At 39.0% G+C, this 15,783-nt stretch overlaps 2 protein-coding genes across 6 annotated transcripts in view; both read right to left on the bottom strand.

The window, feature by feature from the left end:
- The window catches only part of cdk5rap1 (CDK5 regulatory subunit associated protein 1), a 250,271-nt gene that overhangs the window by 206,512 nt on the left and 27,976 nt on the right, over positions 1-15,783 (bottom strand). The gene's annotated exons all lie outside the window — the stretch shown is intronic.
- On the bottom strand, positions 9,570-15,628 carry LOC143711439 (zinc finger protein 862-like). 4 transcript variants are annotated; one of them, XM_077202899.1, is made up of 12 exons: positions 13,576-15,628; positions 13,169-13,225; positions 12,410-12,580; positions 12,160-12,318; positions 11,874-12,050; positions 11,614-11,783; positions 11,261-11,499; positions 10,892-11,149; positions 10,564-10,773; positions 10,191-10,415; positions 9,953-10,105; positions 9,570-9,863 (listed from the first exon to the last, which is right to left on the bottom strand). In XM_077202899.1, exons 5-12 carry the CDS (start codon positions 12,008-12,010, stop codon positions 9,696-9,698), a joined length of 1,560 nt encoding a protein of 519 aa, XP_077059014.1. In that variant the 5' UTR covers positions 12,011-12,050; positions 12,160-12,318; positions 12,410-12,580; positions 13,169-13,225; positions 13,576-15,628; the 3' UTR covers positions 9,570-9,695. The 4 variants fall into 4 exon arrangements, with proteins under 4 accessions (XP_077059014.1, XP_077059015.1, XP_077059013.1 ...); XM_077202900.1 differs by having other exon boundaries at positions 13,369-13,699; XM_077202898.1 differs by having other exon boundaries at positions 12,410-15,122.

The following is a 15,783-nucleotide window of genomic DNA, read 5'->3' on the forward strand; positions in this document are numbered from 1 at the left end:
AGGGAACCGCATGAGATGAGTACGATAGGATCATAAGATGCCCAATATATCGGAAAACATTTGGAATGGGTCGGACATGATTGACCACTTATTAAGTTTTGTTTAGTAGAAAGCCTTTCTTTAAAGTGAATTTCGTTTTGTATAAATTGTATCTTCATTTTATTCAATGTTTCATCAACAAATTGACTGGATTAATAATAAATAAATAAGAAGCAAATATAGCAGACATATAATCAGGACACGGAGGCGCCCGCGCGTGATCTGGAGCGCGTCTCATAAATGAACCGAAACACAGCTATACTTGCCTCACAGTCCTGAGAAGTATATCTATAAAAAGCTTGAAATGTCTACATTTAAACAAAACAATAAAAAACGAAAAGAAATCGGCTACTCTCTGCGTATGTAGGTTAACTCGAAGTGTGCATTTCTCTCTATATGCGCGTTCACTACTGCGAAGATGGCGAGTCAACATAGTCAACTTTATCTTTGTAGCTGACACTGACAGAAAACACTAGTTAAATTCAAAAATAAACAATTCAAATGTTTCATGCATAATCATTACTTTTGTCGGTTCTTTGTGGCAAGCTTTATGCGTGCGTTGAGATGCGGAATAGGCAATTAAAAAACGCTCATTATGGTTTCTCTCCCATATTTAAGTAATTAAATCAATAAATATTTGATTAAACTAATGGCTTAAATGAACTACTAATAGTCGACTAGAAAACTCACTCATTTTGAGGAATGAATGAACATAAACAAACCTCTGTTCAGAGCACCGCCATGTTGGATTGCGTAGAACGTTCACCGAATTCTGATTAGTGGAGAGGATTTATCGCGTTTAGGCTAAAAATAGGTTTGGCGCTTATCGCGTTTTGGAAAGAAACTGCATCTTGCAGTACATTTTAAACAAGGAAATATAGCGATTTGGCATGAAAGGTTGATGGAGCAGTGAATAGGATTTTGAGTCAAATTATTGATTTATTTGGTAGGTAGCCATGTAATAAGCGGGATAATGTATAGCGAGGCGGTTGTTATAGCGAATACCACCCCTTCAGGCTGATTAAGATCCCTCCGCTTCGCGTCAGGCTCCTAGTCAGCCTGTCGGGGTGGTATTTGCTATAACAAACGCCTCAATATACATTATCCCTTACATATTGCAGATCAATATATTTGTTTTCCTTCATTTTAATGAACACTAACTTTATTCTCATCTGAATTATAAATAACTTATTTCTGTATAAAATAAAGAATCCAGAATAATCCAGACCAACCAGAGCGCACTATTTCTACAACATCATCAGTGCTGAAGCGGAACTACCAGATCCGTTCGGCAGATAGCGAGCAGATGCAGCATATGTGTTGTAACGAGGCAGGGTCAGGCCAGGGGAATCCATTTGTAGCTTTTTATTAAGAATGGTAAAGACAGGAAGGGTGAGCAATGGCAAACAGGGCAGAACAGAAAAGGCAGAGACAAACCAGGTTGACAGGCAAAGGGCCGAGGCATGAAGCAAGAATCAGAGTCCAATAAACAATCCAGATTGGGGCAGGCAGAAAGTAGTCAGCAACGGTAAACAATCGGTCAAATACAGAAATCAAACCTGGGAATTGATGGGCGGGCAAAATCCATATGTGGCTATTGTGGTTCACGATCATAGGCCCTGTTCCAAATGGCACACTTCATATGAATTTTCAGTCTTGTGTACTTATTTCATGTGTCCGTTAAATCCATGAGACCATAGGGTTTCTCATTTTTCATTTTAGGTTTCAGAAGGTTGCTGACGCATACTTTGTGGTTGATATGTGCCCTCGATGCCCACACTGATGCAAGCTCTACAGCACACTTCTTTTCGGCAGTCAAAGCTGGGTTACGTTTTTGCACGTCGTGCACAATAACCCTAAAGGCACCAGGGTGGCGGTGCCACCGGCTTCATATATATATATATATATATTAGGGCTGTCAGTTAAACGCGTTATTAACGGCGTTAACGCAAAACCATTTTAACGCGATTAATTTTTTTATCGCGAGATTAACAGTCTTTTTGGTCTAGCAAACTTTGTAGTTTTTTTTCACATGCTTTTGCAACAGGACGCGGCATGCGCGGCGCTGCGCTATGAAACCCATTCATTTCAAGGGCTTGCGCCGTGCGAGGACGTTTTGTTGCTTCGTCGACCAAAGCGCAAGTGGATCTAGCTAGACCGGAAACAAAACAACAGGCACGCGCACACACACTTGTTTGGGCTTGCGAGCCGGCCAAATAGGTTAACGTTACGTTTTGAGTGGATGGCGAGCGCGAGACGCCGAAATGGATGCCAATAAGATTCTGAATGGAAAGTTTACTTTTAAAAAGTTGGCAAATGGTTCCATTGACTAGACCAAAGTGATCTGTGTGTTATGTCGTTATGAACTGCTATCATCATGGCAGCACGTCCAGTCTGAAGTACCACTTGATGATGGCCAAGCACACACACACAGCTGATGCGAATTCTCCGCCCCCTCGTCAATATCTGTACCTCGTCAGTATTTCTTTCACCCTTTTATTGATGGACAGTGCTACATTGTGTTACAAAGAAATTATTTGCTCCAAGTGAGAATGTTATTGTGAAATTGAACACAGTATTGCCTATGTTGTTTTCAATAAAAAAAAATGTGCACAAAACAAGCAATCCACTTTTTTCATGTTGATAAGAGCATTAAAATGAGAAAAAATAATGAACAAAAAGAAATCAAGAGACATTTAGAATAGATAAAAATGTGCGATTAATCACGAGTTAACTATGACATTAATGCGATTAATCGCGATTAAATATTTTAATCGTTTGACAGCACTAATATATATATATATATATATATATATAGTTGCGAGAAGAGATGAAGGGCCAAAGCCGGCGGCACCGCCACCCCGGTGCCTTTAGGGTTATTGTGCACGACGTGCAAAAACGTAACCCAGCTTTGTGGTGCCACAGGCTAGGGCCTGTAATCGCTACGCGCAGCTATATTTTATTATTATTTTTTATCAATCTTTCGGGCACTTTTGAGGCCCTTAACATGCTCGAAAACTCCTGAAACTTTGCAAACAGGTCAGAACCCACGGCCATCAGGGTCGGGCTGAAGCTGGTACCCAGGCGTGGCAGGGGGCTCGACAGCGCCCAATGGAAGTGGTCAAAAATATTGGTCCATAAATCAAACACGCTTGCATGTAATAATATGAAACTCGTTACACATATAGATCTCATCGGTTCATATATTCTTTGTACTTTTACTTTTTACCCCAGCCCAACAGGAAGTCGGCTATTATGGTTTGTTTGGAAACGCATGCCCCTGGAGTTCGATATACTCCTCCTAGAGAATTCAACCAATCGCCACGAAACTCGGTCAGCATGAAGTCAAGACATTGAGGATGAAAAATTGCAAGCGGATTTGATATCTCGAACGGTTTGGCCGTGGTGGGGAAACAAATTTATGGCGAAAAAAGGGAGACAGGAAGTGTGGTATCACTTCTGCATACATTTACTGACCTTGATGAATCTTCAGCAGTGTGTTCGTTGTAAGAGGCCGATCACATGGATGTGACTATTGTGAGTCAAAGTTACCGCGCCACCAACTGGCAGCAGGTGGTGTATCACTTTCAAAATGCTTTGAAATCACCCTCTTATTTTACCCGATTTGCTTCAAACTTCACTACTATAATGTAAACACATGGCAGATGTAGATCAGTGAATGGATTCTTGATATCTTAGATACTGTTGCCATGGCAATGCATCAAACTTTAATATTCTTTTTGGATGCTTTTGAGACTCTTAGCATGCTAAAAATTACATGAAATTCTATGAAACTCGACAGACAGATTACATTTATTAGCCAGTAGACATTGAGTGCAAAGTTTCAGAAACGGGCGTGGTGCAGGGGCTCAGAACAACTTTCCCTCGGTCAAGTTTTACGCCAGCCCAACAGGAAGTCGGCTATTATGGGTTGTTTGGAAACGCATGTCGCCGGATTTTGATATACTACTCCTAGGAAATTCATCTGATCGTATAATTTTACATATCAGATGTTTTCCCCCCAAACAGTTAACCAAACATTCACTTAAGACATGACAGATAATGTTTGCGTAGATACTCGCAAAGACAGATGTTTTTAAATACTGTAATTCTGTGTAGGCTATATGTGTATATTGGGATCGTGCACTGTCTGAGAGGTCTTTGTGCGCACGCTTCGGATCTGTCAGTCAGCCCGAGTAAGATCGCTTTGTTTTCATCTGCATGAATTTGAAAATCACATTTCCTTGGTTCAGAATCATACAATCGAGAATGCGCTATGAAAATTTTAATTCTGTTGGAAAGTTGGAATCCTGTGCTTTAAAACGATACCAAATTTGTGCTGAGAGGAAGCGCCAGTCATCGAAAAGCGAGCAGAGTAAAATGGCAATTTTCACGGACAAGGAAAAGGAGCTCCTAAAACTTACAAATAAAGATACTTTTATATGTTTAATTGCTATTTGGATTATTGGTATCACTAGATGAGGGGCTTAATGAACACATTTTTGTGAAAACCTCAAATTCGACCAAAATTTTTATTTTACACTTGCCTGAAGCTCGTAATTAGCCTGTGCACATTCCGACTCCTTTTGCCAGCACGGGTCACTCTCACATACAGGTTATATACAGGTCCTTCTCAAAAAATTTGCATATTGTGATAAAGTTCATTATTTTCCATTTTGTAATGATAAAAATTAAACTTTCATATATTTTAGATTCATTGCACACCAACTGAAATATTTCAGTTCTTTTATTGTTTAATACTGATGATTTTGGCATACAGCTCATGAAAACCCAAAAATCCGACCAATAAAATAAGTGTTTTTAATACAAAAAAAGTCAACCTTCAAATAATTATGTTCAGTTATGCACTCAATACTTGGTCGGGAATCATTTTGCAAAAATGACTGCTTCAATGCGGCATGGCATGGAGGCAATCAGCCTGTGGCACTGCTGAGGTGTTATGGAGGCCCAGGATGCTTCTATAGCGGCCTTAAGCTCATCCAGAGTGTTGGGTCTTGCGTCTCTCAACTTTCTCTTCACAATATCCCACAGATTCTCTATGGGGTTCAGGTCAGGAGAGTTGGCAGGCCAATTGAGCACATTAATACCATGGTCAGTAAACCATTTACCAGTGGTTTTGGCACTGTGAGCAGGTGCCAGGTCGTGCTGAAAAATGAAATCTTCATCTCCATAAAGCTTTTCAGAAGATGGAAGCATGAAGTGCTCCAAAATCTCCTGATAGCTAGCTGCATTGACCTTGCCCTTGATAAAACACAGTGGACCAACACCAGCAGCTGACATGGCACCCCAGACCATCACTGACTGTGGGTACTTGACACTGGACTTCAGGCATTTTGGCATTTCCTTCTCCCCAGTCTACCTCCAGACTCTAGCATCTTGATTTCCGAATGACATGCAAAATTTGCTTTCATCCGAAAAAAGTACTTTGGACCACTGAGCAACAGTCCAGTGCTGCTTCTCTGTAGCCCAGGTCAGGCGCTTCTGCCGCTGTTTCTGGTTCAAAAGTGGCGCCCATTTCCTGCACTCGCCTGTGCACGGTGGCTCTGGATGTTTCTACTCCAGACTCAGTCCACTGTTTCCGCAGGTCCCCCAAGGCCTGGAATCGGTCCTTCTCCACAATCTTCCTCAGGGTCCGGTCACCTCTTCTCGTTGTGCAGCGTTTTTTGCCACACTTTTTCCTTCCCACAGACTTCCCACTGAGGTGCCTTGATACAGCACTCTGGGAACAGCCTATTTGTTCAGAAATTTCTTTCTGTGTCTTACCCTCTTGCTTGAGAGTGTCAATGATGGCCTTCTGGACAGCAGTCAGGTCGGCAGTCTTACCCATGATTGCGGTTTTGAGTAATGAAACAGGCTGGGAGTTTTTAAAAGCCTCAGGAATCTTTTGCAGGTGTTTAGAGTTAATTAGTTGATTCAGATGATTAGGTTAACCTGTTAATAACCAACGCCCCCGGTACCGGGGGCAACGGGGCGCCCCCCCCCCGCGAAAAAAAATTCATATTCAAATTTCTAAGCAACCACTGAAATGGAATAACACAAAATAGGTATCATTTTAAAGCTTAGAATCTCAGCTTTTTAATGCATCTAATCACTTTGATCAACTCCTAACGAGTGCTGAGTAATCCCTCTAAAACGGAGTGTACCGCCAGCTGGCGCCACCTAGCTTCGATAAAAAATAATAATAATATTTTTCAAAAATATTACCTTGATCAACTTAAAATAGGTGTCATTTGAAAGCTTAGAGTCTGAAATTTACAATGAATGTAGCCAATTTTATAACTTCCTAAGTAGTGATGAGTTATTTGCTGATAAATAGAAAAAAAATGTTTTCATAATTTATGAAGTAGTACATACTACAATATGTAAAATACATCATACAGCTCAGATAGTCATGTGCCATATGTCATTTGAAAGGTCTCAATGAGTAGAATAGAACAAGCATAATTGTTTCGGGCTTTTTACTAAACTTGAGTGAGGTTTTGTACAAGAAGCCCCTCAAGAGACCATATGTAAATCATATAAGGATGCATAATTTAAGGCACATTTCCGTTCGTAATTTCATTAAACATACTCCGATTGTGGGAAATGACACATCATTATTTACAGCAGATTCTTACGATTAAAATGAGTCCAAACTTAACATAATCCATCACTCAGAACTAAAGATATTCCTCATGGATTTCTACCACAAAGAAAATCCAAAGACGCACGTAGCCAAGCAAGGTAGCTTAGACTTGGCCTTTTCACTCGTATCTTCATGAAAGATACATCGATCATGTAAAATGACATATCGTTATTTACAGCAGGGGCTCACGATTAAAAAGAGCCCAAACTCAATATATTCCATAAATCAGATCTAAAGATATTCCTCATGGCGTTCCAACACAAAAAATACCACAGACGTACCTAGCCAAGTGTATACTGGTGAAGCACTCGCTTTGGTTTTTCGCTTATAACTTCATGAAACATGCACAGATCGTAGGATATTGCACAACATTATTTTCAGCAGACTCTCACGATTAAAAAGAGCCCAAACACAGCATAATCCATCACTCAGATCTTAAGATATTCCTAATGGAGTTGTAACACACGCACCCCCACAGGCGCACATAGAGCCTTGTATATATATGGAGCACTAATGCCGCGATTTCACTCATAACTCAATGAAGCATGTATAAATCGTGTAAAATGGCACATCATTATTTACAGCAGATTGTTAAGATTAAAAAGAGCCCAAACTCACCATAATCCATCACTCAGATCTAAAGATATTCCTTATGGACTTCTAACACATGACGTTGCACTATGCGCACCAATGAAGTAGCAGTAGCAGTGATGCTATGTTGTTTTGATGTGACGTTTCAGCTCATAACTCTATGAAACATGCATGGATTGTGATAAATCGAACATCTTTATTGACAGCAGATTCTCACGATTACAAAGAGCCCAAACACAACATTATCCATTTCGTTGATCACGAGATATACCTCACGAAGTGATGCATGCTTGGCTAAAAAACATGTCTCTCATCTTTCCGGGATGCAATGTGTTTTCCAATGTTTCCGGAGCCATCCGTGCTTTTTTCAAACGTGGGATAACACAAAATATGTATCATCTTAAAGCTTAGAATCTCAGCTTTTTAAAGCATCTAACAACTTCGATCAACTCTGAACGAGTGCTGAGTAGTCCCTCTAACTCTGAGGGCACGGCCCGCGGAGGCCACCTGGCTGCGAAAATATTAATTATCATATTTTTCAAAAATATTGCCTTGATTAACACAAAATAGGTGTCATTTGAAAGCTTAGAGTCTGAACTTAATAGTGAATGTAGCCAATTTGAACATCTCCTAAGTATTGCTTAGTTATTTGCTAATAAATAGAATTTATTTTTTTCATAATCTATTAAATACTTTTTTTTACTATGTACTGCAATGTGTCAAAAACATAATACAGCTCATGAAACATTCACAGATCGTTGAAAATGGCACATATTTTTTACAGCATACTATTACAATTAAAATGAGCCCAAAATGAACATAATCTATTGCGTTTATGACAAGATATTCTCCATGGAGGAACAATTTTAAAAATACCCATTAGGGGGCGTCAATGACTGAACAAAAAGCCTGTCTTGGTTCCAAATGCTGTAACTTTTGATTCCTGTATCCAATCACCACACAATTTTATCCAGATGCAGCTCACATGTAGAGGGAATTCACCAAAAAAGAATTTTCCACCTACCTTATTTCCTTCCTGAGTTATTATATGTCAAATAAGAAAGATATGCAAAATCATAATAAAAATTATATTTATTTTTTGTCTTTTCTCGGCAGGAAAATGTCCAAATGTAATGTAATTTATATTTTCAAAAAATTTGAAAAGTGTTCTATCAAACGATACCTACCTTTTGACTCTCCTTGCTATAGTTTTGGAGTTATGAGTCTTTAGTTTTGTGTGTCACTCAGAAAACAACAATTTTTTATTACCTTTCAAATGTGTGAGGACTAAACAAAAAGGCTACGTTTGTTCAGAATGCTGTAACTTTTGAGTACTTTATGCAATCACCACAAAATTTTATCCAGATGCAGGTCACCTGTAGAGGGACTTCACCAAAAAAGAATTTTTGAGCTACCATATTTCCTTCCAGAGTTATTCTATGTCAAACAAGAACTATGCAAAATCATAATAAAAATTATATATATTTTTTTGTCTTTTATCAGAAGTTTCTCAGCAGGAGAATGTCCAAATGTAATGTAATTTATATTTTCAAAAAAATTGAAAAGTGTTCTATCAAACAATACCTCCCTTTTGACTCTCCTTGTTACAGTTTTGGAGTTATGAGTCTGTACTTTTATGCGTGTCTCTCAGACAAAACAACTCAAAAATGGCTTCAGTGCTTAACAGGTTAATAGCTCGTTTAGAGACCCTTTTAATGATACGCTAATTTTTTTGAGGTAGGAATTTTGGGTTTTCATGAGCTGTATGCCATAATCATCAGTATTAAAACAATAAAAGACCTGAAATATTTCAGTTGGTGTGCAATGAATCTAAAATATATGAAAGTTTAATTTTTATCATTACATTATGGAAAATAATGAACTTTATCACAATATGCTAATTTTTTGAGAAGGACCTGTATATAAATAAATTGTGTACTGTGTGTGTTGATGACCGCCACATTCTACAGCCACAACCAAAGACCATTTTGAGCAGGAAAAACCCTGCTGTTATGAGAAGTTTAAAATATTGGCTTTTAAAGTTTTAAAATATTTTCAGTTCATTATGAAACAGTGGCGGCACAGATTAGACTATGACAGGCCATCCCTGAATTGTAATCGTATCGTGGCATGTTTTGAGGTATCTGCAAATATAGCAGTGTTTCCTTTAGGATTTTTTTTAGCAGTGTGGGCAGGTCTGTCTGAACAACCCCCACCCCCGCCCGCCCGCCCGCCCGCCACCCTCACCCTCCCCGGGAAAAGTTTTACGTATGAAACTGGACTGACACTTTGCTGCAACACAAATAAACATATTTATTACTTAAATATATTTGAGGCACTTAACATCTACAAATCATTCATAATGAAACAAATTCATTTGTGGCACTTAACATCTACAAATCATTTAAAAATGAAACATTCATTTGTTTGCCTTGCTGTGCACACATTTAATTTTTCTTGGCTTTTGGAAAAATAAGTCCAAGGCTCGGTCATAGGGGAATTCAGAAAGAGGTGGCCCATTGATGCTGAGTAGCATACATGCTGCTAGATGGTCCCCCTGCAGCCTGTTCCTTAAGTCTGTTTTCACCTATAAAGGATTTTTTTTTAAATTGAGTGATGTGAGGGATAGTGATAGCCAAACAATCTTTCATTTCACAAAACACTGAAATGTCTTACCCTATTCATCGTGGAGAAATCTCTCTCACAGTTGACACTTGAGATTGGCACTGTGAGGGCAATGGCTGCCAGCTTACTGAGGGAGGGGTAGATTTGACACCACTCATCGTGCTGGGATGCTAGTTTGCTCATTATGGTAAGCTGGTCCATATCCTGAAACATTACAACGCAGACAGTAGGCGATTAAGCTAGGTTCCTCAGTCATGTTTCTGAAGAACTAAAATTTTGTCTAATTTACCTTGAATGCAAGCATATGCTCCTTAAAAGATGACCATTCTTGCAGTGCATGACTGTCCGGTTGCTGCAGGAATTTGGTGGACAGGGTCTTGATGCTTTCAAAGTTGATGGAATCGTCCTCCTTGACTGCTTGGGGCCCCAACACGTGAAAGGCTCCCATGATATTAAGGTTTTGGAACCTTCTGTCAAGGCTGTCCTGGAGGCCATCAAGATACGGTTCCATTACCTAAACAGGGCACAAAGAAAAATGATTAAGTTTTATTGATTGACTCCCTGTGGAAATAACATTTCTATCAAACTAAGACTGGGCTCTATCATTTTATTATATATTTCTTAGAAGGATACTACTTAGCAGCCAATCAAAACAAATGTACCTGTGTCCTGTACCGGGACCAAAGAACCTCTCTTGTGGGCTTCACCTGGCCTCTACCTCTCCTCTCTCTTTCCTCCTCGTCGACGATGTTAAATGCACCCAATCCTGCAGGGTTGTCAAGGTCACTATGCAGTTGGGCCAAGAATGAGCCAGGGGGCTGTGTATCACCTGCATCTTTGATGTTCTTCAGGCATGCCATAGTCACTGGAACCTGATAAAGGCAGTTGCACAATCATCAGCAGTTTTTTTTTAAATGTAATGTGCATTGATTGAACAGCCTAGAATTTAGTTGTACTGCTTTACAGTTATGAGATGCATGTTAAAAGTACCTGCTCTTTGATGGCCAGGAAGTTGACCTTCTCTCTCTGGAAAATCCTAGAAAGCCGGGCTAAGTGTGGTAGTACATCTGCCTGTAGGTATACTGAGGCCACAAAACGGTATGTGCAGCAAAAACCATAAAGGCCCTTGGCTACTGGGCACTTATGGACTTCAGTCTCCTCTGCCAAGGCAGTCATGACAGCACTGAGGTTCTTTTGCAATGTAAGAATTGCCAGGTGCTGTGATAGCCAGCGTGTATCCTTTACTTGCTGAAAAATATTTTAGTAGTGGTGTAAAAGATGAATTATAGCACCCATTGCACCTGGAGTACACAATTATGACCAGAATTGTTGTTAAAAGCAGAAAGTATTTTCTCTCACCTTTACTTTTAAGTTATCAAGGCCTAAAGACTGTGATGCAGCTTTTAGAACAGCTGTTCTGTTAGCACTGTTCTGAAAGTACTGATGGAGCTGCTGTAAATGGTCCCTAAAGGTAGACATGTAGGGAACCTCTGATGAGGCATCCCTGCATGCCAAGGCGAGGCGATGGGCAGCACAAGCAACTGGCATCAACCAGGGGAAGTCATCCTGGAGCTGCTTTGCTACACCATTCAACCTTCCTGTTACAAGAAAAGAGAGAGAAAAAAACAACAAAGGCATGCAATAACCAATTCATATTCAAGCCAACTAAAAACAAATTCATGCAACTTAAATGACTCTTTGTTAACTTTTACCAGTCATTACAGCAGCTCCATCTGTTCCTAGCCCATAGAGCTTATTAGTTGGCACGTTCTTTTTGTGCAGCACTTCCTTTATTGCTGCCACAATGGTTACAGCCTTCCCATCACTTACATTAACCAGGTCTAGGAACTGGCTGAAGAGCTGCCCTTCATTGTCCATATATCTGAAAAATAAACATACATAAATACATCACAAACATATATGGTTTACTCCAGTCCAGTGGTTACTTATTGTAATCTCAATTGACTAATACCGAATGTGCAGATCCAGTTGCCTTTTAACAGACACATCTGTGCTCTCGTCTACCTCCAACCCAATAGCCACAGAGGACTGAATCGCTTTCAGAATTGGTTCTTCAACCACCTCTGGCCAGTATTTCCAGCATCTCATCAATAATGACGTGAGACCGGTAGTTGGTCTTTTTTCCAATCTAAAAGTAAATTAGATTATACATGAAATATTATGAGTTTTTAAGATAGCTTATTTGTAGATGTGAAATGTAAATATGAACATAAGACAGTAGTGTGATAATTATTCACCTTTAGCTTTTCAAAATAGTTACACCCCAGCAACTCCGCAAGATCCAGCAGAGCTGGATAGTTTGTGTGGTGTGCTTGTTCTCTCTTAGTTAGGTGATATAGGCATTTGAATCCTCCAATAACTGCCTCATGTTCAAGTATTATGATGGGGTCTAAGGCCTTAGCAGGTACAATATCTGTTATACTTATCATTGATGGATGTTGCAACAAAAACAGACATAATTTTATTGAATAAAATTATTAAAATTACCTTGTGCTAACAAGGCATGTGATTTTACACATTGCTTGTGGTGCTCCGTTGCCATATGTCTATCTAAGTAGTCAACTCTGTAGATTTTGCAACCTACTTCTATAAATGGCCGTTTGGAAACACCTTGCTTGGGGGCCTGCTTATACTGCCGACATATGCGGCAAAACATTCCTGTAAAAAAAGAAAAAAAAAAGAGGTATTTTTTATTATCTTTGTTTTGGTATTATTTTTAAAACACTAGACTGAAAATCACAGAAATGCCTGATATGGTGTACTGCTGAGTACTTGCCATGATCTGTGTGGTAGAGCCATGGGTGGAACCTTGGTTTGTCTACCCATGCAGGATCCCAGCCTGAGACCCTGTGCTTAGTTTTCTTTATATTGCTGCCATCTTCTCCTCCACTCTCCTCTCTTTCTGCCCTCTCTCCTGTCACACTGTGCTCTTCTGCTTCACTCTGCACTTGCACTTCACTCTGGTTTCCTCCTCTATCCACCACCTGCACTTCTCCTGTCTAATATTTCATCAGGCAAACTGGTAAACTGGTATTATGACTACTGTTGGGCCGGGGCTAGTAATTTAGCATGCTAATTCAGGGTGATATCTCTGCAGCATTATAACTTGTCATTTTTTTAATGAGATCATCGCCCTTATTTCTTCTCATTCTTTTGATACGTGTGGCTAATTTTTTGGATATTTTTACCTCAATTCTTACACATGGCACTTTTAAACACCTTGTTGGTAATGTGAACTTAGCATACCTGGTCTTCATCATCAGGCGTCTTCCTTTTCATTGAGAAATATTTTAACAAACTCATCTGAAAAATAAGTAAATTAATAATAAATTTATCATTCGGAAACGAAGTTTTTATATATTATAGCAAATAATAATAATAAACCCACTATTAATTACATGATTATCTTAATGCAGTGTAACTACTTCAGCATGTAAATTATGCACCTAAAATACAAACGTGAGGAAGGGCTTTCAGCAATCGCTTAGCCCTGCGACGCTATTATATCAATCAACAGCCACGTGCAATTTAGCTAGCAGGTGAAGAATACAAACAACGAAAATCACCAGTTAACTTAATTTATATTAGCAAGAACTATAGACTAATATAATATCAGGCTTAAATTAACTGACAACATAAGTTATATCACTTACCGTTCTCAAGGACGCACACACCGACTCAAGTTCTTCTGCTGCGGTCTCTCTTTTTTCCTCTCTCCCTTGTCAGCCGGGTGGTGGGCGTGCGCGAGCCCGCTCGCGATGTTAAGCGCGCGTCTCCGCTCGCGGTGTGGAGCGCGCGTCTCCGACATGCTGATAGACGGCTTTTTGATTTGAACACCAGTAAAAGACATTGTTTGATAGCATTTTGGTTGTTTGCCTCGTGAATACATAACAGCTTTTGTACTGAACGGCCCTATTCTGATACCTTGGCGGCAGAAATTTAGCCGTGGCGGGCCGCCACTACCAAATCAACATAGAGGAAACACTGTATAGTATTGCTGGCTAGGAGAATCGATGTTATATAGTATTGTGACAAAACATTCGATTTAGAACACTAGTAAATACTGTATTTTTTGGTGAACATTTCTTTACATCTGATACAAAATACATTAATTAAAAGGTATCATTTTTATTTACATATTAATTTCTAACATATTGCCAGGGTAAAATTCTGGACTGCTTCTTTCTGTTGAACCCTGTACATGCACATTCACACTTCACTAGTGGTCGACCGATACATCGATATTTGACATTTTTAAAATATCGGAAAATACGTTTTTCTGATTGGCCGATGTTGTTGGAAGCGGGACTTTAATTTTGACTGAGAACTAGTGCTGCACGATCATATCGCAATCATGATGTCAAGCCAATGCGATTATATGACGCAAAATGCTGCGATTTTATATGAAATAAACAAATTAAGGCTGTTAATTAATCTAATTAATGCGGCATCTGTTCTTTTTTGTCATCCTTTGGCTATTGTGCCATGATCCCACTCTTATTTGTGCAAATGCTTTAACCCATTCATGCACGACAAGTCAAAAGAGAGCGCGCTGCCTGTGAATGTCCTGACTGAACTCACAGAAAGACACGCGCCAGCGCATGCACAGACCATATCATGCGCATGCACAGACCGCGTGGCAGAATACAATTCTCTTTCGCGCTTGAACAAACAATAACACACACAATTATGCCAAAATGTCGTTTGTCGAGTATCTTTATAACATAAGAGCAGTCTTATGATGGACGTAAAGAGTTGTGAGAGAATGAGGCGCGTGTGAGATCCGCATCTCTGTCAGACTCTTATCTCTGTCAACTCTTAAAGGGCAAGCAGCCAATAAAACTTTCTATCAGTAAAGTTAATCAAAGAACAAAGGGAACAGAGAAAATTACTCACTGCTCTTGACTAAAGAACTTGTGTTTAATAAGGATTAGTCTATATATAATTTATAATTTATGCAGCGCAGACTTTTTGATAACTTTATTCAATTTCTGTATATGTCCTACCTGTTAGAGAGAAAGGGCACAGGTAAATATGACATTTATTATGGGTTTATGTGAGGATTGTTTTAAGTTCACTTAAATTAAAAGCTGTTATATTTTTTGAAGCCTAATAAATGTTTAAAAAAATGGATAGTTTTAAATTTTAATGACGGAATCACTGTAATGTTGGATGGCTATAATTAATGTTTAAAATGGGGGAGAGGTCATTTTTGGTCTGGTCATTTTTATCCAGACATCAATGGCTTATTGATCATTGTGGGTCATCAATCATTTAGTTGTTGTTCCTAGTCTGAGTTGAGAAATACACATTTCAGAATTATCACTAATCTGTGTGTGCATTCTGCTTTAGAACCAAGCAAGTTGACTCATGAAACCATTTGTTTATTATATCGCAATTGCAATATTCACCTCAATAATCACAATTTGACATTTTCCATCTACATCATTTAAACAAATCTCTGAGTATCTAATAAACATTTAATTTCACAAACCTTGCAGATCTAATCAAATCCAGCTGTGATATCTTGTGAAGTGTGCATTTGTAGCCTGCATAAACATGTTACTGCGAGTGACGTTCGGTCTGTGCGAAGTGAGTGAATGTGAACATAAGATCAGCTTCACAGGAGACGCGATCGAAAAACTTTAAATCCTCATTTTTAAAATATGCTGTGGTGCTATTCATATCGTTTTCACTGTGTGCTGTATGTAAAATTAGCATTACCTTGTCAAAAGTCAAAGACAAAAAAAGTATTTATTTGAAAAAATTATTACCAGTGCACATGAAATTACCAGATTACTGGGTGCCCTGTTACAGTGTTTACTTCCTTTTTATTCACATAATATATTTTTAAACAATTA

Source organism: Siphateles boraxobius, unplaced genomic scaffold (genome assembly GCF_051911475.1).
Source record: "Siphateles boraxobius isolate OS27281-9 unplaced genomic scaffold, OSU_SipBor_1 5, whole genome shotgun sequence".
NCBI classification, from domain to species: domain Eukaryota; kingdom Metazoa; phylum Chordata; class Actinopteri; order Cypriniformes; family Leuciscidae; genus Siphateles; species Siphateles boraxobius.

What these genes read in the sequence shown, in the direction of transcription:
- LOC143711439 (XM_077202899.1), bottom strand. Translation starts at nt 12,010, where the DNA reads ATGAGATGCTGGAAATACTGGCCAGAGGTGGTTGAAGAACCAATTCTG. An exon ending in TGGAGCTGCTGTAATGACTG is followed by an intron (nt 11,500 to 11,613) that starts GTAAAAGTTAAC and finishes TTCTTGTAACAG; the next exon opens with GAAGGTTGAATGGTGTAGCA. An exon ending in AGCATATGCTTGCATTCAAG is followed by an intron (nt 10,106 to 10,190) that starts GTAAATTAGACA and finishes GTAATGTTTCAG; the next exon opens with GATATGGACCAGCTTACCAT.